The 14,031-nt window shown below is 43.4% G+C and overlaps 1 protein-coding gene across 2 annotated transcripts in view; it reads left to right on the forward strand.

Moving 5' to 3' along the window:
* The window catches only part of LOC148403419 (pyruvate carboxylase, mitochondrial-like), a 113,983-nt gene that overhangs the window by 43,723 nt on the left and 56,229 nt on the right, over positions 1-14,031 (forward strand). For both annotated transcript variants that reach the window (XM_088395836.1, XM_088395826.1), the window contains exon 12: positions 9,865-10,047. In XM_088395836.1, coding sequence (XP_088251962.1) covers positions 9,865-10,047 — 183 coding nt within the window. The remainder of the gene's footprint in view (positions 1-9,864; positions 10,048-14,031) is intronic.

Genomic DNA, 14,031 nt, shown 5'->3' on the forward strand with positions numbered 1-14,031 from the left:
CATCTGCGCAGAGTTCGATTAATCATCCCGCTTCCCCAGACGTGGCGAGCCGATGCCGTGACACTCAAAGCCCGTCTGTGTGTGCGCGTGTCTTTGCCCAGTCAAGCATTTGCAAGTTTGGTCGTGTCAGCGCTGTCTCTGCAGCCATGTGTCGAGCCACGCGTTGGCATTTGTTAAGCCTTCTATTTACTACGGTGCCACCGGTGGTTCGGAGCAGTCCCGCCGGTCAGCGGCAGTTGTTGATGGTGTTAATTAGCAACACGTCCCCGATGGTCCGCTTGACTGGCGCGTCGGGAAGGCTTGAAAGATGCACATGGCCTCTCTGACAGATGAGCCCGTCTTCTTAAAATTAGCTTATCGTGCAACTTCCCGGCGTCAACAAAGAAAACGCCGCCGTTGTCAATCACTTTGACTAGTTGATGAGAAGAGGGAAGATTTCCCGGAGGAACATCTTTGAGGGAGGAGGCTTTTTTTTTGGGGGGGGCGAAAGACATGTCGTCCGTGAATCACACTAAGGAGTCCAAAGATGTGCTGCGGTTTGGAAGACGTCCAACGAGGCTAAACAAGCTAAATCTGGATCAGCAGCAAGTTGTGCACCTTCGAAGAGCTCCTGAATATGCATGGTTTTCTCATTAAGCCTCATGAATTATTCAATGTGAAATGAAGGAAATGTCAAAAATGCTAGTTAGGCTAACACCAACATTCTCTGTGCTAGTTAATAAAACAAGAGGAAACATGAACATTACACGCGGAAAGACGTTAAACTGTCAAATAATTTTGCCATTTCACTTACGATCATGATGTAAGTCATGATCATGTTAGCTTAGCGGTTAGCACGACTTTTCCGCCTTGTTTCACATGCAGTGTCTCCATCTAATTTAGTCATAACTCAAAAATTTACTTTATAACTAAGACTTGGAGGAGAGGCCAAGCTAGCCCGCTGAGCAACTTAGCTTAGCGCCTAGCATTCCTCTTGCGTTTCCCCAGCAGAATTAATAAAATGTATTTTTCGCTTGACACGAGACAATGCTTTTGTCATAACCAATAATGTCTCTACAAAATTCAAACATTATTTAAAAATAACCTCCCTATTTTTTAACACGCTAACAAAGCTGCATAAGCGAGAAGTGATGATTGAGATAAACTAACGTTGACTGCTTGATGAGAGATGGCAGGAGGCACTGAGGAAAGGCACGCCAGAAAAGTGACACCAGCTTCACTCGTTGGCATCTAGCAGAGATGAGAGAGCGAAATGCTGAGAGCGCGCTAATGAGGATGATCTGCAGCTTTTGGGGGAGGAAGCGTGAGTTTATCCCAATGTCAGGCTAATTCCCCAGTCAACAAGCAGCCCTGGCGGGACGGGGGCTGCTAGACATTTTGAAAACAAGATCCGGGCTCTATTTATGCTACTGCCCCGGATAATAGCACTAATATGTTTTAAACAGTCTTAGCCTCGGGGTGGCTGGGCTCGTTCACTTGAAATTCCTCCGCCTCCCGGGTGTAAATGCGGGCTTCGACTTAATATCCTTACATTAGAAAAACAGACAACACTACAATCATATTGTGACCGACAACCGCTATTAATCAGTATGGAAAAATATGCCAAGGAGGAACATCGGCGTCTGCTTGTTTGCACTCGTTTGACCTCGAGAAAAAGCCCGGCGTCCACCGGCGTCGAGCACAAAAAACACTCTGGTGCCCAAAAAAAATAAATAAAGACAATTCTTTTTGAAATTTCAAAGCGGCCCAACAAGAGCTTGTAATCATTGTGAGAGGATGCAGGAAGACACACGAGGGCTGCGGAGGGAAATAAATAATAGATGGCGAGCAGGGAGGGCAAACTAATGAGGGTCTGATTTCAAAGCGTCAATGATTGTCAAGTTTAATAGCACCGATCCTGACACTCACAAGCCGGCCTGGCTCGACATGCCAAATGGAGCGAGCCCAATTCCATTGAAGCTGGAAAATAGTCGAAGCGCATTGAAAACAGTTTTTGTTGACGCACTTGTTTCCTCTTTCCGGTTTGCGCTCATAAAAGTTACGATTCCTGCCCATTATTGTTCAATATAGGACACAAAGTTTAAGTAGATCAAGGCAGAGGAATAACGATCAAAGTGCTTTTAAAAATACGAGAAGGACGTGGGGGAACCTTCGCCGACTATTTTACATTTCTCATTAAAACAGAATCCCGCTTATGCAGCCACAAAAAAAAAAAAAAAAAAACTCACGTTCCGTCACAACATTCACTTCCAGCTTCAGAAATGCATCAGCGGCTAATTCATTAGTCTGGCTGATGAGGAATGCGACTCGTTAATTCACAAGCAGGAGGGGTCACCGGTAAAATTGGGCTAGATTGGAAATTAATTTCAGTGCGGTGTGTGTCAGTGAGCGAGTCCGTTAAGCAGCTGTGCCGCTCGAAGCCGAACCACATTTGGGGGGGGGGGTTCTTTTGCGTTCACGGGAGAAGGTTGCTTGCTGATGGAGATGTCAAAGCGAGGCCAGCAAAGGTGGCGACTGTGAGACGTTGCGTGCCGATGAAAGAGGATTACGAGGGATAACGTCCTATCAGAGGTGCCGGAGGATAGCCAAGATAAGAAGACGTTGGATGAATACGCAAACAGCTCACAACGGCTTGTCGTTTCCGAGACGCTACGGTTAGCTTGCGCCTGGAATTAGCTTGCACCTCTTAATCTGTCCTTTGATGGCCTTTTATTTTCTTGAATGGTCGCACTGTTCAAACCCGTTCTCTTGATCACGTTTGCTTCTTTTCTTTTTCACATGCGATCGGAATAATTTCTTCCCAATAGAGCATAAAAATTACGTGAAATCAACACACACATTTTTTTTTTTTTTTTTTTAATGCGGGAAATGACTGCTCTTTATTGTTTTAGATCACATCAGATGGTGCCGGTAGAGTTAATGAAGCAACCTCAGAGTGCATCGGACAATTTATTGTAGGGCCAGATTCCATTTCAGCTTTAGTATTCATGTCGGGCAGCCGGCCAGCGTTGGCTTGCGAGTCCTTGTCTGGCCATCACGGAGAGAAGCTCTAGAGTGGGGGAGAGAAGCTATAATGACGGGGAAATGTATCCAAAGAGCTGCAGAGGAAATGGATTAGTGGCAGTCGGCCATGTTGGATCGACTGGCTGAAGTCGGTGAAGCTTCTAATGCATCTAATGTGTAAAAATGAAGAAAAAAAAAAGTTTTCTTATACATTAGATATATTGTATCAATTGATAATGCTCCATTTTTTTTTTATTGCCCTGAGCATGAAATGTTATTTTTATTATGAGCCAAAGTTTGAACAGTTACCTCATGTGTCCCCTTTTTAAAAGTTCACCATTCATTATTAATGAGCACTGTGCGCACATGAATCACATTGCATCAGCGCTCTAAGACACGCCACGTTGATGGCACTTTTTTTTTTTTTTTTATGGGTTGAGGTTGGGAGAATTGTGAGCGTTTTGTCTTCCCTGTTATGTCAAATATACATTCTTACACCAATGTTTCAAATCGTTTCATGAGTGAGATTATCGAGGTGTACCTAATGAAGTGACCTCGCCGCTTGACCACTTAAATTTAGGCCGCTCATTTTTAAAACCATTTAATTCAAATTAATATGTACGGGAAGCTATATCTGGAAATCTAGAGCAAAGTTTTCGTACAATGATTGCGTTTTGTTGATGCGTTCTGTTGAAGCAAATGTACGAGTTATGTAACAGATGAGCTTTTGTAAAAGTGCCTGTGCAGATGGGAGTCAGGCCTTTTGTATTTCGCCGCATTAATGTGCAAAACATGAACATTTTATGCCAACCTTTCTCGCAGCGAGGCAATTACGAACATTCCCCCCCTTTTTTTCCTGCAACAATTGCGACGAGGCGGAAAGTGACGACGATACGCGAGTTTGAAATTAGGCGTGATGAAAGGGCGGGGAAGGGGGAGAGCGGTCGGGGTGGCTGGTGAAAAGGCGACGGAGGAGAAGGTGAGGAGGGATGAGAGAGCCTTGTGAGGAGGCAAAGCAGAATGGGCCTTAATTGATAGAACATTCAGACAGCGAGGAAAGCAGAGCGGCTTCTCTGCCGCTTGCTCATTAAGGTCATTATACCTCCGTCTGGAACACACACACACACACACTGAAAGGAGAAGCCAATTTGGACGTGCATCAAAAATGAACCTTTTGATGAGCGGCAACTCCAGGACTGAGTGTTTTGTTTGTGTCAAAGCAGTTAGCGCATGCTCACGGAAAGGCATTTTGTAGCCCCGGCCCGTAATTGCCCCGCTCGCTGACAGAGCCAGACGACGACGTCCTCTTGAAAAGGCACCAAAAGAAGAAGCGGAAGAACAAATGAGTGGGCTGAAGAGGTGGAAAGGAAGAAAGAGTGAAAGGAGAAATGATTCCATAGACGCTCTGGGGAGCCATAAAGGCTGACGCTGAGATCAATAACGAAAACAAATCATTGTCGCTATACAGACAGGAAATGAAGGTGGAAGTGGGCGAACGTCGATGGCCGGCGAAATGATTCCAATTTGATTTCGGGTGCAAGCGGCAGACTCGTGAAACTTTAGCCAGACAAGATTTCACGTGGTCACCAGTTTTCAATGTCCTATTAGCAAGAAGTGAATGAAGTCAGTATTAGTCACTCAATAGCAATATTGAATCCAATCAATAGGCCCGCTCGTTAACCGTTTAACGTTTCGAGTAAGTTGATCGTTAGCGAGCACAACGTCGGCCGAATGACTTTTAATTAAAGTACAGGGGGGCAACTGGCTGCTCACGAGTGGAAAGCCTGGGAAGAAAATCCTATTAAGGCCTCACGGCGCCATGATCAATTCCCGGGCTCCACAATGGGTCCGCTTAAAGGCCTGCGCAAGAATCGCTCGGCCGGTTCGGTCCATGTCAATGCGGATCGATACTCAAGTTGCTGAGTGGGAGCCGACGGCCGAGGAGCACTAGGTTGACCCCCAAGTGTGCTTCCTTTGACAATTTCCTGAGAACCAGTGGTTGACCGACGCATTTGTTCTTGTATGTGATGGAATTTGATTTGAATTCGATTGATCGTAGGGCGCCACTCACCCTGTATGGTCTGAATATTTTAACATTAGTGGTGGTCAGAATGGCCTCAATCTGGCCAAGCTAACTCCTATTCTCATCCGCCACTTCCGTATACTCACTGACCCACTCAGAACGATCCAGACCACATTTGACGGGCATTTCGTTGCTTCGCAGCGTGTTGTCGTCCGGCGAGGGCAGCAGATGCGGAAGTTGCAAATCCTCCGTAAATTAGCCGACTGGAAGACGAGATGCTAATAACAAACAGAGGAGCCATTTGTCTGTCTGTCTGTCTGTCTATCTGTCTATCTCTCTCTATCTATCTCTATCTATCTCTATCTATCTCTATCTATCTCTATCTATCTCTATCTATCTCTATCTCTATCTATCTCTATCTATCTCTATCTATCTCTATCTATCTCTATCTCTATCTATCTCTATCTATTTCTATCTATCTCTATCTATCTCTATCTCTATCTCTATCTATCTATCTATCTATCTCTATCTATCTATCTCTATCTGTCTATCTCTATCTCTATCTATCTCTCTATCTCTCTCTATCTCTCTCTATCTCTCTCTATCTCTCTCTATCTCTCTCTATCTCTCTCTATCTATCTATCTATCTCTATCTCTATCTATCTCTATCTCTATCTCTGTCTATCTCTGTCTATCTCTGTCTACCTCTATCTCTCTATCTCTATCTCTCTATCTCTATCTCTCTATCTCTATCGCTATCTATATCTATCTCTATATCTATCTATATCGCTATCTATATCGCTATCTATATCGCTATCTATATCGCTATCTATCGCTATCTATCGCTATCTATCACTATCTATCACTATCTCTACCTCTCTATCTCTATCTCTATCTATCTCTGTCTATCCCTATCTATCCCTATCGATCTCTATCTCTCTCTATCTCTCTCTATCTCTATCTTGTGCCCTCTCTCTCTTTCTCTCTCTCTCTCTCTCTCTCTCTCTCTCTCTCTCTCTCTCTCTCGCTCTCTCTCGTATTGTGTTAAAAAGTATGGTCTGACTACACCGCAGATTTCCACATATGGCAGGTGGGTCTGCACCACGTTCCGCATGATAAATGGGGTTGATTATACGACGTTGCATTTAAATACGCTTTCAATTCAGGATTTTCCATCCACTCTTTTCCTTGCACGTCAGCCTATTCTAATAGTCACAATATTGACTGTGCTACTTTTCTGTGTGCATAGGAAAGAAGAAATGACACAATAGCAAAGTACTGCTCGTGATGGGCCAATTTGGAAGGACTATTTCAAGCCGCTGCCTTATAGTCACGCTCAGCTGTTATTACTTCTCGATGAATTGAAAATGGCGCGCCAGCGTCACCCGCCACACGATCCCCGTAGGCATTATTTGTTTGCACTCGCAGGTAAAAGAGTTGTTTAAATTGAATTGGAAATTTAATGGAAACCGGTAAAGTGAGCGTGTCACGACGTTTTCCCTTCCTCCAAGAACAAGCAATCTGTGAAATGCTGAAACCTAAAATGGGAGGTTCACAAAGAAACAAGGTCCAGCCATTTTCATTGCTCGAAAACAAGAATGCACAATAACATTTGAAAATCTTGTTTTGGCTGCCAGGCAATCATCTCTTCATGTATAATTCAGCTTGCGCGCAGAGATATTTATCTCGGGGATCCTTTGCGGCGCACTGTGACAAAATTCACATTTGCCGTGCAATTTTTTTTTTCGTCTGGGCATCGCACCAGCAAATGCCATTAAAACATTGAGTCTCTCAAACTTCATTTGGAACTCAAAATCATTCCAAGGTGTTTTTGGAAAACCTTTTAGGTTGCACTCTTAACACGCTGAGACCGTTTCAGCCGTTTGTGGAGAGATGTGACATTGCAAATTCGTCTGTGGATTTACCCTTGCTGCACTGTTGCCTTGACTTCAATTCTTCTTAACATTGTGCTCCGGCTTTTTGTGTGTGATCAAGGAGCACCATCTTATCTGTGGGCGACTGCTGTGCCAGCACTCATCTGCTGCGTCTCTGTGCCCCAAGGCAAAAACGTATATAGAGTGGTGCCATTAATCTGTCTCAAATATTTTTTTTTACAAAGAAAATGGGTCTCTATCATAAAAAAACCCACAAACAATTAAATAGAACGTAAAGAACAGGTACAAAAAATACAATATTTTTGTGAGGAAAAAGACTCCCTATTAAGTAGAATTGAAAGAACAGATAAAAATTATTTTTGCTATTTTTTGCGAAGAAAATGGCTCCCTTTAATAAAAAATAAATAAATAGAATGTAAAGAACAGGAAAATAGCTGCCTATGATAAAAAATTAAATAGAATGGAAATAACAGGTAATTGGATTTTTTTTAATTATTATTTTTTGCTTTATTTTAGTGGACATTGGGCAGCTCCTTCTGGTGTGCTCACCTTGGCCACCTGGGGGCAGTATGATAGAGCCCAGGGAATAAACAGTAAAAAGAGAGGCTCATTTTCCAAGAGGATAAAGAATATATGCCTCAGAGTATTGTGAGGTCTGCTTACGGTTTAGTTACTGCGTTAAAATAGGCTTAAAATACGACGATGCTGATGCGGTTTGTTTGCCTGTTCATGGCTTTTGGCGTTTTTTTGTTAGCATTAGGCTTTGTAGTTTTAAATACCCAACATGAAATTCTCTTTGTTTTATGTTTGGTTTGATTGTGAACTAAAAAAAATATTGGTATTTTGAAAAACCTGAAAAATGCGTCATGTCGTGTAAATATAAAAACCAACCCTCATTAGCATATATGCCGACAAACGTAAATATTCTTTGCGCGTGACAACGTCTAGCTTTTGTTTTGAAATTATTTGCATCGGCCACGCTTTTTCGAGCGGCCGTTAGAGGCCACGGAGGGCGTTGCGCATCCGCAGAGGAAGACGGCGGCGGCGGCGGTGGCTTCAACTTTGATTACAGCAACCATATACAATAAGTATGTGCGTAGTAAAGTGAAACAGCAAACATCTGTCTTGCAGCGTCTTTTGATTTAATGTCCTGACAGGACAAGATTCGCAGGCTTGCAATTCAATTTCAAGCCACGCGATGCGAAAACGGCTCGCGTGCGCACGCACGCACGCACATCGCCGCCGCGTATTTAAAAATGCATGGATGCATTCCGCCGCAGCGCCGTTTATTCGGCTCTTTTCACTCGGCCGCGATGCTCCTGCCATTTTGATTTGTCGGTTTGTCGTCTTTAGGGAGGCTCTGGGCTTTTACGGATAAAATGTGTTAAGATGCGTTCGCTCCATTTTCAGGTCCCAGGCGGAATTTTTTTTTCTTTTTTTCTTGTTTTTGTTTTAGCCGCATTGCAACAACGGTTGCTTGACACCTGCTGTTCGAAACCCGTCTACAAACACAAATGGACAAATAATCACTGTTGGACTTCCAAATGGGACGTTACCACCTGGGTCCTTTTTTTTTTTTTTTTTTTTATCGCAGTGCCTTTGAGTCGCAGCCGCCGATCTCTGGCCTCTCCTCTTTCATCATTGCAAATTGTTATGGATAAAAGTGTGCACATCAAGTGTGCACTTGCCGGAGGGGGTTTCCGAAAATAACCCTGATACTCACTCCTCGGCCCTCCTTGGATGTAAACTGAAACGAGATTCCGGCGGCAGTGTTGTGTTGCAGTCCCCCCCAGAAATAATGGGATTGAATCCATGAGTCTAAAAAGAAAACATTGGCATTAAAATGTTTCAGCTTTCTAAAGCCTTTAAAATATTAACACACGATAAGTAAAAAAATTTTATGGTAGTAAAATATTTGCGTAACGTAAAAAAAAAAAAAATCCACTTGTGTGTTAAAAATGATAAGTCGAATTTTTGATTGTAATAGATATTATTGCGGCAGAGTTTGTTAAAAAAAATATACAAGGGAAGAAGACCTTGAAAATAAATAATCGCTTATTCGCTATATTCAGGAAAGAAAAGACACAATTAGTTCATTTTTCCAAAATTGTTCAGCCGCTCTCACAAGCATTGTTGAATTGAATTAATAACTAATAAGCTTGCGTTAGCCATCTTTTGGATCAAAGCGAAGTGGAAATGTTTCATGGTGGTAAAATGTTTGCGGTCCTGTGCAGCTGCTGACGTGGGCTGGCAACTCACCAGAGTGGCACAACATTGTTATAATTACAATTGCGACTCATCTCTCCCTTGCAGCCCTCCAGGGGCTCCATATGTTGCCGAGTTGGCCCCGGCCCTCGCTTCCCCTCCTCACATTTCCTCCCTCGCCTGCTCTGCTCTCCTGCCAAGTGTTTTGGAGTGCTCCACCCTTTTCCACCCCCCCCTCCTCTCTCACCTCTGCCGCCTCTCGCTCACAGTGCAGGTTCATTCGGCACTTAGCGAACGTGATGCACTGTCTTCCCGTCATTCCATTAAAAAAAGATCAAGTCTTGCATTTTTTTTATTTTTTTTCAGTCAAATTAATCTTCAATACTTGGAAGTGGGAATTTGAGGACATCAAATAAACGCAATCATGATGAACGAGAGCGTAACTGACACTTTATGCGCGGAAAAAAGCAACACTGCTGGCATTCATTCGCCGAGCACCGGTAGTACGCTAATGAAAACACTAAATCTTCCTGACAAATTGTGCGTGCATGTTTCCAAAATGCAGGAAAATGTGCAAAACTAAAGTCCTCAGTGTTGCTCAAGGCGTTGCTTCCCGCGGCCCAATCGCTTTTTTTTTTATGTGACAATTTTTTTTTTTTATGTCATGATGCCAAACCATATTTTAAGTAATTGTCTGTATTGCAAATTCAGTTTGTCATTGTTTTTTCCGGTTTGCAGGTATTCCGAAGCGGCGAAGGCATGGGCATCCGTCTGGACAGCGCCTCGGCCTTTCAGGGCGCTGTCATCTCGCCGCACTACGACTCCCTTCTGGTCAAAGTCATCGCCAGCGGCAAGGACCTGTCCACCGCCGCCTCCAAGATGAGCCGAGCTCTGGCCGAGTTCAGAGTGAGGGGGGTCAAGGTAGGACAGCCAAATAGCAAATATGAACCCAACATTGATTTGGTTCCATTGATGATTCCATTTGATTGAATCTCAAAATTGAATGAATGCTTAAGAGGCTCCATGTGAAGCCACCAAACACGTCAAGGTAAAGATTGTGTTGTGCTATTCGGCACTGGCCAGCAAAGGGCTCACTCACTTTGTGAAAAACCTTCGCTTGCGTCTGCACGCATTCATTCATTCATTCAAGGAATGAAAGCATTTGGTTTCAAGGTAAAAGAAGAACCACGAGCAATCACAAGAATATGTTTTAAGGTAAATCATTTTCATGCATAAATAGATTCCCGCTGGTGAAAGCGGAGATTTTTTTCCCCAAGTCACCTCAACTGTCCTTATACAAATGTGAAAGAAACACAGAAAGTACTATACATAGTCAAAAGCAGAGACAGTTGAAATAACAAATTAATGACTTAATTAAATTAAATTAAGAAAAAATTAGACACAATAAACGCAAAAACAATGCAGGGTATCACGTCGAAAGCCAAATAATAAAGATTAGCAGAGGGGGTGGGGCTTGCCTATTGTTTCACAGAAAGTCACTCCAAAGAGAGGGACTGGCAACAGAAAAAACTCGAGGCCTTCGGCGTCTTCGCTTAGTCGTCAGTCACTCTAGTAGCGTTACTTGAGACGTGACACCGTTCTTATTTTTAGACACCCTACTACCTCCCAAACGTATCATTTGCTTCACAGGAAAAGGAAAGATGGAATCCAGGGGCAGTAAATACAAAAAAACCCAGCAGGGGCCCCGAAACGGAACCCAGTGGAACGCCGTATTGACTAAGGGCAACCAACACCAAGTCCTGCCTGCCAAATTGGTTCTAAAGCGCCTAATGCCCTGAGTGTGTTTATTAAATGAATGATTCTTTAAATGATTTTTTTCCCATATTGACATGCATATTTTGTCCCCTTTCCTCAAATTTCCACGTTACGTAGGCGTATATCAAGACTAGGTGTCGGGTTGAGTCGAGCTCATCCTCCACCTGGCGTCCCCGCTGATTAAATCTTCACAAAAACACCAGATGGGTTTCAGGTTTGGAGAATCTGGCTGGCTTATTGTGGCGCTAACGGATGTTACCGCGTTTTGCCATAATTGGGATATATTTCCTCAAGCTGTAAGCGAGCATATTGCATTGAAATTACTGCAAGCAAGTCATTAACGCAATTATTTGTGTGCGTGTGGTTTTAGAGGAGGCATTAAGGCATGCTTGGAATTTTTTTTGTTGTGGTGGATCTTTTGTTTATACTCGTGTGGTTCAGCTGCCCAGTGTGAGGAAGAGCGTATTGTGGCTTCAGATTTCTGTCAGTCAATCTAACCCGATGTAAAGCTTATTAAAGCCGCTCTTATTGACATGTCGGCAAGTCGGAGGGAAAGAGAGGGGCAACAAACGTCAGCCTTTTCAAACATCAAGCCGCTTGTTTGCTCGCCCTCACTGCGGGGTGCAATTACATTCGGCACTGCGTGAAGCTTTGTTTTGATAAGACTGCAACCCCGAAAAAAAATGAGGGGTGTGAAGTGGCATTTCAGCCATGGCCTGTTTGTAAAAAAAAAAAAAAAAAAATGTGCGCTTTCGTCACATCGGACCCCGAGAATTTCGAATAATACAACTTGTATTGCGTTTCCGTTTAAAGACGCCATTTTGAAGTTCAGCTCTGTCACTTAAATGTCACGTTGATGTAAACGCTCCCTTGATAAATAACTTGACACAAGATAGATGCGTTTATTTGCGCTGTCGTCGGAATCAACGGCGCAAAGCGCTTGTTCGACGGGGCGAAGTCCGCGGGGGGAAAAAAAAGGGATTTAACGCTCGGAAATCATCTGTGACAACGGCGGGGAGGAAACGGGCTCTGACTAAATAGGCGAATGTTTCTGTTGTGATGTGTGCGGATTTTAAGTGTCTTATATCGTCATCATATTGTTCAGAAGTTCGAAAAAATGAACAAATTGTTGGCCATCCATTTTGTTTCTGGGGTCGGGTGGTGAGGGCAGCAACCCGAGCGGTGAAGCCAAGACAAAACTTCGACACTCTCTTGTCTCCCAGTGCAGAAGCCGGAACATCTCTGAATGGTAATTTATCATCAGAGGATGTTGAGCAGCAAAGCGGTAGGGGAGGGGCGGGGTGAAGCAGAAGGTGATGACCTTGCAGTAGATAATAAATGTGATTAGTCACAAAGAAGGAGGTCGGCCTCATTGCGGAGTGACGCAGTATCCCGCAACACGGGTCAGGCTCGCTTCACTCTCAGGCACCTCGAAGGACGACTCGTGCGCTTACTCGGAACGACTGCTGCAGCGTTGAGAGATGACGACGAACCGCGTGGGCAGTGAGAATAAAAGAAAAACAAATTGGCTTGCTTTGAAAGTAGGCAGCGGATGATTCAACCGGGAAGGGAATTGCTTTGCTTTCGTCCGTCCATCCGTCCCTGACATACCGCCTTTAAGGACAATTAACTCATTCACGGCCAGCCCAGTAAAACGTGTTAATTGACTCGTCAGTGGTAGCCACCGCGTCAAAAACGCACGTGCTCTTTAGAACTGCAATCATCTCATCGTTTAAACGGCTTCACCTGAAGCTGGAAAAAAGCTTTAGGCATCTCCGGTTCCTCCAGTTGTGTCCGAGGAGGAGAACAATGATGAGATGCAACATTGACGAGCCAACCGATTTTCCCTGTTGACGAGTCTTTATGCTCGCAGATCAAAAGCGACACCATTTTGTAGTTTTGCTACGACGGTACCGTGGAAACGCCCCTAAATGGCCGACATGAATCAGAATGTAAACGAGGGTGTTTATGATCTCGTTCTAGTCCCGTCTGCTTCTTTTTGAGATGAGTAGCACTTTGAACGATGACTTCAGACAGACGAGTCAATCTGTGCACGAGTGGGATTCAAATGTTCGCGAAGAGGAGCCGTGTCGCCGACAACACCTGTTGCCGATGCTCGGGTCGCTCCGATGACTGGCTGAGAACAAAAGTCTTCATTCTCATTCTAATGAGTTTAATTATGGCTTGCGCGGCGATATGAGATGGCGCCTGTATTCATTAATCGTCAATTCAAAGGAAAATCAAGCGCAGACTCCCCCGAGCCCAAGGAAGCGTTCCAAACTGTTAAGTGCTTGTTGTAGCGTCTTTGCTAAGAAGTGGCGTTCGACTCCTTCACTGCCAACTGATTTCAAAGCAGATTCACATTTTCCATAAGGGCCGGAGCCACGCATGGGCTGCCACGCTTCTGTCAGCCTGCCCCAGGGCAGCGGTGGCCATGTTGTGTCGTTTACCAACACCAGAGTGTAAATGTGTAAGCGTATGAATAATGCATCCATTGCAAACGCTTTGAGTATGCTAAAGAAAAACGCTATATGAATGCAATGCATTATTATTATTACTACAGAAAATGGATGGATGGATGATTATATTATTTAATATATTATTATCATCATTATTATTATTGTTCTTCTTATTATTATTACTACAGAAAATGGATGGATGATTATATTATTCAATATTATATTATTATCATCATTATTATTATTGTTCTTCTTCTTATTATTATTATTATTAATATTATTATTATTGCCAGTATTTTAACTGATCTTTCAAGACCCAAAGAACATTGTGCCAATATAAGCACCAAACCTAGCCAAAAAAAATGTAGATTCTCTTCTTTGACCATAAGAGGTTTGATTCTACTGTATTTTATGTTTTTATTTTTTATTTTTAATCAATTCATCAGAGTCTGTTATTACCACGGTTTACAAATCAGAATTTCACTGACTAGCTGTTGAAAAACGGCCATATTTGTCAGTGGGAGTGAACGGTTGGATTCCAGATGACGGATATAAACATCCATGGCAGTGAATGATGAGTATCCAATAGCACAATGGTGGACGGTTTTGGTGGCGGTGGGCTGGAATATTTGACTCTGTTGATGTTTAGTCATCTTAAAGCAACTTGGAT

The sequence above is a fragment of the Syngnathus floridae genome, chromosome 1, assembly GCF_059516105.1.
Source record: "Syngnathus floridae isolate MCC-2025c chromosome 1, RoL_Sflo_1.0, whole genome shotgun sequence".
In the NCBI taxonomy this organism is placed as follows: Eukaryota; Metazoa; Chordata; class Actinopteri; order Syngnathiformes; family Syngnathidae; genus Syngnathus; species Syngnathus floridae.